This window comes from Chiloscyllium plagiosum, unplaced genomic scaffold (genome assembly GCF_004010195.1).
Source record: "Chiloscyllium plagiosum isolate BGI_BamShark_2017 unplaced genomic scaffold, ASM401019v2 scaf_12100, whole genome shotgun sequence".
Lineage (NCBI taxonomy): Eukaryota > Metazoa > Chordata > Chondrichthyes > Orectolobiformes > Hemiscylliidae > Chiloscyllium > Chiloscyllium plagiosum.
In genome coordinates this window covers 6606-21896 of record NW_025214928.1, presented here as the reverse complement: position 1 = coordinate 21896, position 15291 = coordinate 6606, and the positions used below count along the sequence as shown (strand labels likewise).

Sequence of the window (15291 nt, the reverse complement as noted above, 5' to 3'; positions counted from 1 at the left end):
CCCAGACCTATTGGGTTTCTCCAGCAATTAACAATTACATTCAAATTGCAGTCTCATTTAGAACTGTCCAAAGCCAACTGAGGAAGGCTCAGCAAATTAGAACAAGAGTCTATTTAATCTGTGGGATCATATGAATGAACTGGTTTGTTTGAAAAGCCCATGGGTTCGGAACACAACACTGCAAGCACAAGCTAATCCTTTAATTATCAAACTCTTTGATAATTTGCTCAATGTGAAAAATCACAAAAGATCAAGGTCCATTTTTAGCCTATACTAAATTAATCAATCTCAGCCAAGACAATGATGAGGCTGCATTTAGCTCCAGCGTTCTTGGCTGAAGGAGAAGATGCAAGAAACAGCTGCAGTTCCCACTTCTGACTGCTATCCAACAACAACTGTTGGAAATCAAACATATGTGGATGCCAAATGACAATAAGATTGGGCTCAGTTGTGGTGCCCTGTACTGTAAAAATAAGTCAATAACCACCCCTTCCCCCAGGATGATACATAAAGGAGGCTTAATTCGGTAAGAGACCAGAGCATCAGTGCTGCCACTGCACTGTCATTCACTGGAAAACTAATCAACTGATTTGTAGTTATATGGGTTAGGGACTTACCCCATATCACAAGCAGGAGTTCTCATCTCACGATGTTATATTCCAACTTTCTTACCTCAATTGAAGTAATTGATCTGGGAGTTTTATGGTGGGTCACAGGCAATATCACAGAGGGGCACAGCACTCTATTTGATGAATGATGAGTTGACAGAGGCTGATCCATTCCTCTTCAATGATCATGTGAAACTGTGTGTCTTTCCACTGTGATGACTGAAGAACAGCAACATTGGTGACAACAATCAGGTGTAAAATACAAAACAAACAAATCACACTTTCTGCTTTAGCAGGATAGTTGATTATTTACAGTGGATTAAAGATTTTTTTGTTGGAGTGAATTTGGAATTTATAGAAACACATATGGTACATTAGTGCGTTGCTCTCTGTACTCAAGTTCGGGGAAGAAATCCCTCTGCTCAGGGTTGCTGTTGCAAGAATAAGATTACTGTGCAGAATTGGCAATGCAAACCTTCATCAGCCCAGTTTGGGCATCAACGCTGTTTTTTTTTGGAATTTCAATCTTCTAACAGAAATGTAACATTGGAACTTCAGCAGGACATTCAGGTTTTCACAATGCAGTCACATTTAAGATGCAAATGAGTGGTTAACATTTTTAAGATTTTTAATATGCATATTAAAAAAATCATTTTCCTATATAGGAACTAAGATTTAGAAATACAAAGCAAGAGAAATTGTCAGATTAGCTTCCAATTTGTATATCAAAAATAATATTCCATTTGTAGATTCACTTTAGTGAACTGTACTGATTCAATTGACCCTTTTCCAACTAATGTCATTTAGTTACATAGAACAAACTATAACATAATATTTGTGCACGATACATTAAAGAAAAAATACATTTCTAATCAAGGCTTTTTTTCCGTGGACTACAATGAAGGGCAAATTTTGCACTGACAGAAACAACCCACATCAATTTTACTTTGAGGGACATGGCACTCTCGATCAGCTCATGCCAAATGTGTTCTATATGTAACATTATTGACACGACAATGAAAGCAACAATTTAAAAGCCGATTGTTGCCTTCCAAATAAACTGATGTAAAAAGAATGAAACACTGACTGGTAAATGGAACGTAAATTATATAGTGCACATGCACACAACCAACAAATGTATAAATTTTACAATAGCTTTGCATATTTAAAACCTGATTAATCCTTTTAGCAATCCTAAGAAAATAGTTGCTCCCATAGCAATGATCAGAGACCAGCTTCGATAGACACTTTCCTTAGGAATTAACGCAAATCAAAAATTAAAAGATGAATACATTACATGTTTATTATAATTTTAAAAAAATAAGGAATTACATTTATTTTGATTTATCAGGTTTACCTGCTAAGCTAAACACAAACAGATTACGTTTATGACAAATCTAAATTAAAAACACATTTCGTAGTATGAAATCAGAAATCAAATAGCATTTTATTACAATTTCAAATTAATAATCAGATAACTTACACTAATGTTTTCAGGTATGTTAGATGATGATAAATATGAAATTCACACACTATCCTCACAGTCCTTTCGCGAAACAGCAAAGGTTACAACACAAGAACTCATGGTAAATAAAGCTTTCCACACAGTGCTTCGCAAAATCAACATTAAAATTAAAAACAAACACACATGTCTGTTCCCAAATTTTGAAGCAGATTAAGAAAATTAAAAAGGCAGGACTGGCAAAATAAGTGTTGTTAAAGCTGTCTTGTCTCCCCGCAACGTTTTTCACCATTTGCAGCGACGGAAACGACCAAGATTCGCCCTCTCGCACCGATCAAGATAAGATTGACTGTATAAATAGGTCGCTCCAGTTACCGGCAACCTTGTGAAGGCACAGCTCGAACCGAAGGAATGCTTTTTGTGACTAAAGCCCCTGACTTCCGAGAAAAAAAAGCAGAGAGAGAAGGGGGGAAAAATACAAGCATGCTCTGGTGGTTTCTTTCTTTTTCTCTCTCTTCCCCCCTTCCTCTTTTTTTTTCCTCTACTGTCTCCTCCTCCAGACCTTCTTCTTTCGGTTTCGAACAAGACTGCTCGAAGGGGGAGGTTTCTGCCCTCTTGTTAATTTTGTTGTTGGGGGGGGGACATTGTATTTCAAAGGCGGTGGAGGGTGGACGCCTTGAGAGCGAGAGGGGACGGAAGGGCTGGGTTGGGTCCCGGAGCGCGCGCGGTATCCCTCTGCCTCGCTCGCTACATTTCCTTCCCCTGCCCTCGCTACATTGTAGCTGCGCTCATTCCTGTAACTGTGCGTAATGTCAGCTCACCCTAACCCCCCTCCTCCTCCCGAACCCAAACCATGCGTCAGATCCATCCGCTTCACAAAAAAAAAGCGACAACCACCGCCACACACAAAAAAAATCGAAAACCCTAAAGCTTCACCTCCCTGCGCTGACACGCGTGCCACAGATCTCACGCAAGATTTCACGCCCGCCTTTCATTTTATTTTCTTGCATTTGCAAATGTGGGTGTTGGATTTTGTCTCTCTCTCTCTGCTCTGTGTGTGTGTGCTTGTTGTCGGGCGGGGAACTCTGTTTTTGGTGCGGAAGGAGTCGCTCTGCTGGAGGAGTCGGCTCCTCTCTATGTGGGTGAATGGAGGAGAGTCTTCCTGGAGAGTAAACACTCACGCACAGAACTAGCTGATTACATCGGATCTCTCACCGTTTAACACTAAAAAATCACCCCCAAACATGCCTGCTGATACTAAACAAATCTATGAGTTGGAATCTGGTGAGTAAGCACATGAAGCAGAAAGGATTATGTGGGTTATTTTTAAATTTACAGCCACCATCAGGCATCTGATGACTGAACACTGTCTTATTATTTTAATAGAATTGTACTTCCTAATAGCCAGATTTTTGGCATCGGGACCCTGTCAGAAGGCGACCGAGGTGAGTAAATCTACATTTTGGGGTTTAATACTGTCTTGTGGCTGATTTTGATGTACAATAAACGGGTTTTCTGTGCTCTTTCAGGTCCTGATACGCGAAGTGGAGGAGAAGCAGGTAGGCTGCATTCAGTTCGCATTCTAACTCTGCAGAGGACTTTTGATTCTAATTTCAAACTATCGCCTTTTGATATTTTAAGGAAAGATGCGTGGCGAGGATTTTGGGAGGATTTGGGGGATTGTAACCATGTTTTATTTTTTCCAGCTGCTGCCGAAACGAATAGACTGGAAGGGCAAGGAGCATCCCAGGACCTACGAAAATTTGGTGAGAGATTCATATCACTGAGAAAACTTTTAGAGAGGAAAAATTGAATCTCCCGCAAAAATTTTACTAGGAAAACCGGATTAGCCCCCACAAAATCGCGCTTTAGGAAGAAAAAAGAACAGCCAGTAGTGAGTGGCAGATGATTAGGAATGTATTAGAAGATTTGGATTAAAATTCTGATTATCAGAAAAAATATGTAGTTTTAAGTATAGTGGAAATAAAGATACGTCATGATTATTGTGCAGGAGCAGGGCTGCCTGAGTGACTCGAGCGCTCAGTGTGGTGAGAAAGCAGCAGTGTGCAGGGAGGCGCTTTGACTTGCGCTCTCTCTCTCTCTATATATATTCCTAGCACTAATGCAGCTTGGCAACGCTGATTGGTCTGAAAGCTTCTCTAGTTCATTTACAGATCTGCACATAAACACACACAGAAAATCAAAACGACATCAGATTTTACAGCAATTAGTTTTTTTTGTAGCAGCGAGTTTGTTCCATCTTGAAAAAGGCAGTCTCAGGGATATGTTTTGTTTTTAAAAGAATGATCACATAGTTAAAGTAACTTAAAAAAAGATGAACTAGAGTTTCGGTTGATGGGAAATTTTCCAGTTTCGTTGAAAATAAAACAAAACAAACGTGATTAAGAATACATACCTGACATTGTATGAAATGCTTTTAGATCAGCAATAGGATGCATAATTTTGTGAATTATACTTTATAATAATTGTCGTAAGTATTGCTGTGGTATGGATGAAGTTCAGTAATTTTAAGAATATGTTTAGATATATCAACCAGTTTTTTCAATATGAATACAAAAAAATTGCAAGTTAATACTTCAGAATTCTGAACCATAAAATACCATACCAGAAACTGAGCTGTGCAAAACTATTTGAAAACTATGGTGAATTTTTTTTATTCATAAGTGGTAGAAAATTGAAAACGTACTTGTGTAATTGATTGGAGTGTGGATTTGGGTGGGAGAGGGAGGAAAGAACATGCATATCTGAAAAAAAATCTGTGGCATAGCATTTTTAACTTAAAAATACATATTTGTTTTGCACACTCATACCTTTTTCAAATAATGGATAAATAATTTAATTAAGGCTAAAATTGAGATTATTTTAAGTTTTTGTTTTGCCAGATTTTCAGGACATTGCTAAGTTAGTCTGTTGCAACAAGACTCTAGGCATCTGCCAAAAGAGCAGTGCACATATAATCCAACTTTTGTGAAGTTCAGTGCCTATTTCTTTTAGCATAAATTCTGCGCAATTGTTTATCAAGGTACTGGCCAAATCACTGAAAATGTTGCAGATTCTTTTCTTAAGACTAGACAAAATTGTATGTTGAAAAATGTAATCTTTGATGTGTGGTCTCCCTATACAAGGCTTGAAGATACAGTCTACCTGAAGACAACTCTATTTATTCAGAGTTGGGAAGTCATATTGAGGTTGTACAGGACATTGATGAGGCCTCTTTTGAAATACTATGTCCAGTTCTGGTTATCAGTTGGAGGAGGATATTATAAAGTTGGAGAGGGTTCAGAAGAGATGTTTTTGGGTATGGAAAGTTTAAGTTATAAAGAAAGGCTGGATAGACTGTGACAGTTTTCACTGAAGCATAGTACATTGAGAGGCGATCTGATTGAAGTTCATAAAATAATGAGAGGTTTAGGTAGAGTTAATGGTTGTCTTTTTTCCTAGGATGGGGGATTTCAAGACTATGGGGCACATTGTCAAGGTGAGAGGAGAGAGATTTATACAAGACATAAGAGGCAAATGTTTTACACAGAGGGTGTTTGCAAGTGGAATGAATTTCCTTAAAAAATGGTGGATGTGGGTACGATTACACTGCTTAAAAGACATTTGGATAGATACATGAAAAGGAAAGGTTGGGAGGGAAAAGGGCCAGGAGCAGGCAGGTGGGTCTAGTTTAGTTTGGAATTATAAAGTGATTGGATTGAGGTCTATTGTATGACTATATTCCTTTTATAAAAAATTTGGCAGGTATTTTTTTATGAATATATACAATTCTTTTGTATATTTTCCCCATTGCTAAATTTGGATTGGAAGTGAAATAATCCTCTTGAGAATGTTACTTTTGATAAAAATAGAACTTCGCCCTTCTCAACTCATCCCCTCTCCAAAACAGCCAGTCAGAACTTTGTGGTGAAATGGATATTAGTTAGCTAAACTTTGTGTGCATATGTATCTACACCAGTTGCCTCTTACAGGTACAATCATAGATGTTTCTCTGATTTAAATTCTAAGAAAACCAAATAAATGTCTGTTAAAAATCAGCATTGAAATTTTGTAGTATTTTTGAAACATAAATAAATGTGATTAGTACAGTGTTCAAATTTATACTGAACACTGTAATGCTTTGGGCATTTGTCCCATTTTGCTTTTATATTCAGGAAGTGTTTCCAGGTGCACATGCTCAACAAAATGAGATCTCTGTATTCTGTAAACTGATGATTTCAGAAGGGACTTGCATTCTGGATGTCAGTTTCTTGCAGTGACAAATCATCCCCTTCAGTGGTTGCTGGTAGATAATTTGCAGGATGCTAAATGCTTAAATCTTCTTATTTCAGAAAATATTCTTTATCCAATTTTTGAATTTATTCAGTCTTTACAATAATGCGTTCAACCATTTTTTTCAATAAAACTTTGGCAAATTAAGCTGCTGTAGAAGCATTGCTGGTATTTTCTTTGGCCAAAAACAGATTTGAAATCAAATTTGATTATAGGCTTTTTAAGGAAGTTTGTTGAAAGTTTGTAACACAACATTGCAGGGTTGCAGGGACAGAGTAGGGGTTGATATGGGTGCGTGCTATTTCGAATGGTCGCTGTGTACTTCATGGGCCGAATGGCCTGCTTCCACGCTAGGGATTCTATGATTCAAACATTTCTGTCAGATCAAACACTTGTAAGCTTCAAACCCCTATATTCTTTTCCCTAAGTGGGAAAGTACACAAACATTCCCTGACCAATTTAAATATAAGATTCTTTAACTTTACAGAAGTTTGGAGGGATTTATTGACAATCTAATGTTAAAAGAATATATGCAGTTCTACAGACAATGGAAAAACATAAAATGTTGCATTTTTCTAATTGATTAACATTTTCAAATGTGTAATGTTTTGCAATCATATTTTTTAGTAATAAAATGCATAATAAAATAGGAGGGAAAGTGAGGACAGCAGATGCTGGAGATCAGAGTTGAAAATGTGTTGCTGGAAAAGCGCAGCAGGTCAGGCAGCATCCAAGGAGCAGGAGAATTGACGTTTCGGGCATGAGCCCTTCTTCAGGAATCTGAAGCCCTTCCTGAAGAAGGGCTCATGCCCGAAACGTCGATTGTCCTGCTCCTTGGATGCTGCCTGACCTGCTGTGCTTTTCCTGCAGCAGATTTTCAGCAGTGCACAATAAAATAGCAAAGCATGTTGTTTAAAAAATTCTCCGAGTGCCTTCTGTCTACATTTGTTTTAGTTCATTCTTCTGGAGGAGAGGGTAGTTAAGTTTATGGAGATTTTTGTGGATACCAGCAACATTGTTTCTTGACTGAACCTTCAGGAAATTACTGAATTGTTTGAAAATGCTTTTCATTTGGCCATATTTCCATCTATTTTTAAATAACTTTACAGCAGTCTATACACACTGAAGAAACACTACTTTGATACTTCTTTTAAAAATGTCTGCATCATCTTGTTCCACTTTCTCAATTTTAAGGCAAATTCCTGGGTTTCTGTTTTGCGTATCATAATCTTGTACACCATCATGGGAATGCATCTTGGGAACAACCTTCTAAGGATAAAACAAAGCCTAAATTTCTCTTAATCCTTTTTCATTGCTCATTATTCTTGGGAGAGACTAACAAAAGTGCTTAGTATTTCTAGCTGGAGCTCAATTATGAATACTTTTGAATGGTGAAACTTCTGCCTATTTGTTTTATTGTGACATAATGCTACAATCTGAACTCACTAATAGATATGTGATATGTAATCAAATGTGAACTAAGGAGAGTTAACTTGTGCTATGGCATAAATAACTGAATTTCAAATTTGTTTTGGATAGTTTTTGTGTCCTTTTTAAATTTAAAATGTGACTGAAGCATTGTGCATTCTTTTTAACTTGAAGTCTACCTCTAATTTATTCCAGGTTGGTGCAAAATCTGCAAGATTAAATTTTACCGTCATAGCACATATCCCTTTTTACTTCCTTTTGATTGCGTAACTGAAGTATGCTTTTAGTTAATTTTGAGCCAATACATATTTGAGCTTCATAATGGAGCATTGCTTGAGAATTTACCGTTGATAATGGTCTGTATTTTTGGGGGTCTCCTTTCTTTTAGAACTAATTTCATAAAATGCATGATCACATTTTAAGTGTTTTTGTGCTTTAGAAATCAAAATTTGAATTTTCTTCAGTTATCACAATATGGAACTATGATTTTAATTTTAACAAAAACTCTATACGCATGTATGTTATGTATTCTCCAGTAGAAGCCTATTATTTATAGCATGAGTGAATAGATTAACTAACAAGTGCTTATTAAGTGTGATAAAACCATTCGTGGAAGTTGCATCTCTACAATTACACATCCTTGCTTGCAACATATATAAGTAGAATTTTTTTTTGAAAAGACAAACAACATACTTAAAAATGTAGTATTGATGTGCAAATGCAGTTTGTTGGGGACTTTAACTGGCATGTTTTTTGCAAGATATCAGAGATGTGCTGATACAGCTAAGTTACAGGACCTTTTTGCCTTAGGCCAAGTATTAATATAAAATGATGCATCACAAAAATCATAAAATAACGTTCTTCTTCTCATGGCTAATTAAAGTGTTTTAATGGTGAATTTCTCAGAATATATTTTTAAATCTGCACAGCAGATGTAAGAACTCAAGTGATGCAGAGTAAGCAAGTTTTAAAATTGTATAAATTTAAGACAGAATAAGCTACATGGGTATCTATTTAAATCTACTTACTCTATGTCCTTTTCATTTTTTGTCCATTCAGTACAGTAATTTTAAGTATGGTGCATATTACTATCTTTTGTATGGAAATAATTCTTAATTTATCTCCACTTTCATATTTTCAATACAAAGTGCTAAGACGGTACCTTCTTCATACATATTTGGTGAACTTGGAGATGGGAAGGGCATTTAGTTAGACCAGGCAATGTAGTTTTGGATGGGAATACCCATCATCAATTTCTGTGACGCTGTGCCTGGAGATCTCGGTAAACACGTTTTCTGCTCCTGGGGTGTTGGTCCAAATGTCGGCCCAATGGTTGTCTTGCTACAGTGGTTTTCTGAGCCTTCCTGAAAAAGAGGCATTGCAGATGTCTTATCAGCTTTTCAGTTAGCAGGCAAAACCCCCATTGCCTCATCAAGATTCCTCTCCTAATTTCTACCGCCTGCTAATGACATATGGAAATCATTTTCCAGTATTTATTTTCTCAAATTTAAAATCATATGCTCCTATAGTTTTTAAAAAAAACTCCTGTGCCATTGATTACAATCTTAGTGTCCCATGTGCTTGTGTCTTTTCAATTTTTCTATTATCGTAGCAAGTCTGTATTCCAATAGCAGAAAATATTATTTAACTGTTTGTAATTGTTCTGTACTTTTCCATCAATGTTGCTTGGAAAAAAAGTTTAGTTTTTTTAAAAAAGCAATTTTGAAATGTTTACATTTTGGGGTAGTGCAGAGCTATTTTCTTTGCTTGTTATAATGAACATCTTATTCGTCTGTTATAAATTCACTTGACAGCAAATTCATTAGGCAGCAAAATAAGCTATCAAATAAACATAGTTTGTGACATAAACATTCATATTGACCTCTCTCAAAAAAATCTGTACAAATTTTACCTTTTGGTTTTGTTGGCCTTTGCTGGGTTACGATACTGAGACAGTTGGCCCAAGTTAAGTGCTGTGCCTGAGTTAAGTGACCATTTTTCCCTTTGTGGGTCCTGGAGAACAGTAGATGCTGTGGAGGCCCTGCAGCTGTTCTGGTGCAAGTCAAAATGAACTTGGTGGTTCTAAAAGGGTTATTCAATTTTGAGTGTCTGTAGTAATTGATTCTATTGTCCCATCAGGTTGTTGAGAGTAGGAAGGTGGTATGGGACAGCGTTGTACATTTGAAATTCTTTATTCTGGGCCATATCCTATGGTAAGTATGCCAAAGATTGAAGTGCTGACTTTGTTCCTGCTCCACCTGTCACCAACATCATCAAACATAAAATTAGGATTCTGTCCCAATACAACTGGGATGACAGTGAGCCTGCATGGTCCGTTTAAGGTATGAGGCAGAGATGGCCAAATCAGCCCTTTATAGTAAATTACCTGTGGTTTTGATATTCCTTTTGTAGGGCTAGATGGAACTCAAATGAAATCTGGATTGTACCACTTCTGCCATATTTGCATCCTCCTCCCTTTTCTAAGTCTGAACTGCAATTTTAGTTCTGCACGGGAGTGCCCAACTTTCCATCTTGCTCCTCACCCAATCAGCAAGACGTTTGCAGATTTCTGATGTTGTGCAGATGAGATAGACCTCTCCATCTGACTTGGGCCTCTACCAGAGGATATTGAAAGATTCTGTTGCTTGGCTGATGACCATCAACATGAAATTGGTCCATTTTAGTTGTGCACAGAACAGAAATAATTTGTAGAGCATTCTGTATGGCTGTTTATCAGGTTATGCTTACTGGCTATTATAATTTTGTGGTGTTGGATCAATTTCTAAATTTATACTAACAGTTTAGGTTTTTTTTGTTCCTGCAAAGAAATATGTAGTTGCTTCAAACCAGAAGGAGAATAGCCTCATAAAGCATGATTATTATTGTAGAAGCTCTTAACAACATTGTTTGCTCAAGCAGCCAAACAAAAATTTTTGTTCTCTATTTTGAAGACTTCTGCCTATTACAGTTATAAACCATGTACATGTGGATGTATAGATTAATAGACTTGTCACAACTGTTCATTTTTCCAAATTGTCATTTTTCTTTCTCCAGTCGGCTCGCTTCATAATTCCATTTTGTCTTGGTTCTATTTCCTTTTTCTTTTTTTTTATCTCCAAGAACTCTTTGCCTTGACCTTAAATTTTCTGTATCTCCTCCATGCCATCTTCTTCATGTATTTACTGTCCTCTTTCGAGGAATCTTTGTTGTTAGAGATTGGGTGTGGGCATAAGCCAAATCCACTTTCTGTGATCAATATTTAACATATGTAGTGAATCACCTTGTGACATGAGCTTTCTATTTGTATTGAAGAATTTGCTGTGTATTAAAGAAAATCACTTCAGGGGTGCTTTAAAAGACTATGATGTCTTTGATTTAAGCTTTTAAAAATTGTAATATGTAGATTGTTTCAGTAAATGAAGTATTTTAATTGAGCATTTGTTAGGGATATTGGGACCTTTGTTATAGTTAGCCTGCATTGATGCCATTCAGAGATTATTTTGCTTCACTGTCATTGCTTGTCAATGTGTGACGCCAAAGGACTCTGCCTTCAATGTATCCTGAGGTGATCCTAATCTACAGTTTATCCAATAAAGTAAAAATCAGTTGATTCTTCTGGATTTCAGTCGAAGAAAAATCATTTTTTTTCTTTCCCATAATGCATTAATCCTGACGTATCACAAATAGAAACTTAGACAACTAACAGGCAGAAAGTGACCATTTTATCCATCATATCAATGCTAAGAGAAAAATGTATTTGGCCTAATCCCACTTTCCAGCTGTCTGTCTATAGTCTTGGAGGTTACTGCAATGCAGAAACATATATCCAGGTGTATTTTAAATGTGACTTGATTTCTGCCTCTAACTTTCTGACAGTAAATTCAAGATACCCACCATTCTCTGGTTGAAAAGGTTTCTCAATTCTCTGTTGAATCTTTCAGCCAGCTAATTTAAATCTGTGCCACTGGTGATTGACTGCTCTGCAAAGGGAAAAAAATAGGTTTTTCCTATCTACCTAGTCGAGGATCTTCATAATTATGTACACATCTCAGTTAAATCTTTCTTGGCTTCCTCTGGTTCAGAGAAAAGAACCTTAAACTTATCAAATCTTTCTCAGAGCTAAAATTCTCTGATCCTGGCAACATCCTAGTAAATTGTATTTATAACATCGTTAAAGCAATCACATCCTTTCTGTAATGTAGTAACCAATACTGTAGCTGTGATCTGACTCAATACTGTATACAGTTTTAGCATAACCACCTTATCCTGTGCTTAGCCAGTAAATAAAAACATACTGTATGCCGCCTTGGCCACGATAACTGCATGTTTTACCTTTGGGGATTTGAGGATTTGTATTCCAAGACTCCTAGGTTCCTCCATGCTTCTCACTATTCCACTGTTTAATGTTTATTTTCTTGCCTTGTTTGCATTTCTCTGCATTGGTGCACACTGTCAGGATTGATTTCAATTCAGCATTTTTATGCCTAACTGATCAGTTCATTTGTCTTTAATTTACAGCTTTCTTCTTCAACACCAAGTTTTGTATCCAAAATGTATTCTAAGCCGAGGAACAATGAAAATAAGATTTAATATTACGATCTCCAGAAATGCTTTGGTATTCAGATTTGTTTGGATGTTGTTTTTCATGTGGTCTCTGTCGTAGTGCCCTAAACTTTATTTAAAAGATTGATGAAGGCCATAACTGTGTTCTCAAGTACTCGTGTATAACTAGATATATTAGACAGCATTGTGTGTCAGCTGGAGATATTACTTGGTACATGCCCTAAATAAGGAGGAGCAGGGAAAGAAATGTATTATATAATGTATGCATACATGAACATATGACTCAGTACCTGGTAAGATGAAGGTATGTTGTCTTTATTTTTTTAAATGAAAAAACATTGAAAAGAAAAAAGTGAACAGATTTTTTAAAATAAAGAGCAAAGGCCCAGATTTCATGGTCACAATGAAATGACTGTACTTGCTGCTGACCTCAAAGAAAATAGTCTGCAAAGATATACCGATGTTAGTTGTCATAAATGTTTTCATTCCTGACACCGATTTGAATCTGGTAGAATGATTTACTTGCCTTGTAATAGCCGAGGCTTGGAATACGAGAGTGAGAAAACAATGCTGATGCTGGTTGGGCTGGAGGGTCTGAGCAATGAGGAAAGATTGGCTAGGCTGGGTTTCTTTTCTTTGAAGCAGCAAAGGTTTAGAGAGGATCTGCTAGTGGTGTATAGATGACAAAGGACATGGATAGGAAGGCACGTTCTCCATGAGTATACGGGTCAATAACCAGGGACATAGATTCAAGTTAAGAGGTAGAAGGCTAAGTGGAGAGTTGAGGATAAATTCTTTTCACTTGGTGGATGGTGGGAACCTGGAACTCACTGTCTGAAAGGGTGTTTGTTTCAGAAACCCTTGTAGCATTTAAACTGTATTCGGGCAATACTTACATTGCCATAGCCTCACAGGCCAAAAGCTGGAAAATAGGATTTGTGTAATCACATCTCTGATGCAATGGCCCTAATGGCTTCTTTCTGAGCTGTAAACATCTATTAATCAGGGAATCTCCAGGTGTCCAGGATAAAGAGCACCCTGAAGTATATGCACAGACCAAATCAGGAAATAAATAGATTGATTAGCGTTCAGTTTATTATCATTGTACAAAGAGCAAAAATAAATGATGATTGGGACTTAAAATTGGGATTAAAGCAAAAATGGAATTGTGTATTTTATTAATTATGTAGTTTTGATCAGAATTCAAAAATTTGATATTCAACAAATAATAAAATCACATTTTAAGACCCTTGAGATTTTCAGAAATAGTCTGAACATGGAGTAACAATTCAGCTTTACCTCATTCATCAAGATTGTTTTTTAAGGGTTTTGTAAGGAATTAAGATTCTAAGCGTTAAAGGGCAAGATCTTGACAATTCAATGAACCTTTTTATTGTAGGCTGTGCGGATTTCAATAGCATACCCTGTGAAGAAATGTGGAATCATTGATAACTACTTCTGATTTTTGTTATCAACTGTGCCTATCTGTGTTCCAGAATCACCATTACGTTTAGAGGAATGATAATGGTGAACATTGACAGTTTAACCATTATTACTGCGGCAAAAGTCGTCTTTTAAAGTGCAAGAAGCCTAGTATCTAATAACTTCTCATGTTTATTTCTGACAACAATTTTTCTTTCTTTTTTTAAAAAGGTGAAAACTCATAGACACGTAGCTCCAGATCATCTGCTTCAAATATGTCAGCGACTTGGACCTCTCTTAGAAAAAGAGACTCCACAGAGCGTTCCAGGGGTTCATTCGTTACTGGGAGCTGGAAGACAGTCTATGCTTAGAACAAACAAAAGTATGAACAGTTCAGTAGCAAAGCAATATTATGCATCTTTCATGGTGATTTCTTTTGTAGTGATTCCGGATTTCTGTTAATATTTGAAATAAAAACAGGTTGTAAGCATGTGGTATGGAAAGGATCAGCACTTGCAGCATTGCATCGAGGAAGACCCCCTGAGCCACCAATCAATTATGGCAGCCCACCTAATATAGGTATGCTTTTTTACATTTATGTTGCGTTCGGTTTCATTTTGATAGTGGTCTCACTGCCTTTTGCATTTTTCATTGAGTTATCTGAGGGCTGGCAATACTGGTGCAATTGCGTAGCCTTCAAGTTTTTCCATCATTAGGTGTCATATGGTGAAGTGTATGGTTTACCTATTTTCCTGAAAGTATATATTTGAATGTAGAATTGAGCTATCTGACTGAAAAAACACTTTTGTATTAAAGTGATTGACACTACCTGTTACTCAATGAGGTGTCAGTTTATTAATATTTCATGCTGAAATATAAGAAGGTTTGTGTTGTCAGTTAGTACCCAGTTAAAATTGGGTAATAACTGTCCACATTGCATTGTGAACTTGAGAATTGGAATTCTGGTTCTTGAGGACTGTGTGTTAACATCAATGGACACTCTCTGTCCATTAATGGGACAAAGCAATAAGATGAGGTTTGGAAAGTCTCTGAATGTAAATAATACAAATGAACAGTCATTGCATGGCAGCATGCATGAAACTGAAATTTAATACAAACTGGTACGCTTTTAATTTCTAGAGATTGTGTCAAGAAATTTAGTACACACTTTGGGATTATGCCAATTTTAATGTTGATTAGTGGAATAAATTATAGAACAAGATAATTTAACTATAGGCAGTGAACAGTGAATTTTGTTGAATAAACTTGGTGAAAATAAAGGTTGGAAACTGCTTAGTGATAATGGTCAATGATCAGAAAAGTTGAACAAGTCAAGCTAGTTGGAAGCTCCACTCCATTACTTTAAACTTATCACCCAAACTGTTGTTTGAATGTGGTAAAGAGCATGGCATTATCAGCAGTGTAGCCCCTCAGGTGAGATGTTAAACACCAGTCCTGTTTGCCTGTTCCACCAGATAGTAGATATCCCATGATACTCTCGCGAAGTGCAGGTAT

General features: G+C 36.7%; 1 protein-coding gene across 1 annotated transcript; it reads left to right on the top strand.

Moving 5' to 3' along the window:
- The first annotated feature begins 2920 nt into the window (after positions 1–2920).
- Positions 2921–14503, top strand: LOC122548081 (PH-interacting protein-like). Its single transcript, XM_043686647.1, has 6 exons — positions 2921–3354; positions 3457–3515; positions 3600–3629; positions 3777–3836; positions 14008–14158; positions 14257–14503. The coding sequence occupies exons 1-6, from the start codon at positions 3315–3317 to the stop codon at positions 14490–14492; spliced, it is 576 nt and encodes a 191-aa protein (XP_043542582.1). The 5' UTR covers positions 2921–3314; the 3' UTR covers positions 14493–14503.
- The last annotated feature ends 788 nt before the right edge of the window (positions 14504–15291 follow it).

What these genes read in the sequence shown, in the direction of transcription:
- LOC122548081 (XM_043686647.1), top strand. Translation starts at nt 3,315, where the DNA reads ATGCCTGCTGATACTAAACAAATCTATGAGTTGGAATCTG. An exon ending in CCTGTCAGAAGGCGACCGAG is followed by an intron (nt 3,516 to 3,599) that starts GTGAGTAAATCT and finishes GTGCTCTTTCAG; the next exon opens with GTCCTGATACGCGAAGTGGA. An exon ending in GCGAAGTGGAGGAGAAGCAG is followed by an intron (nt 3,630 to 3,776) that starts GTAGGCTGCATT and finishes TATTTTTTCCAG; the next exon opens with CTGCTGCCGAAACGAATAGA.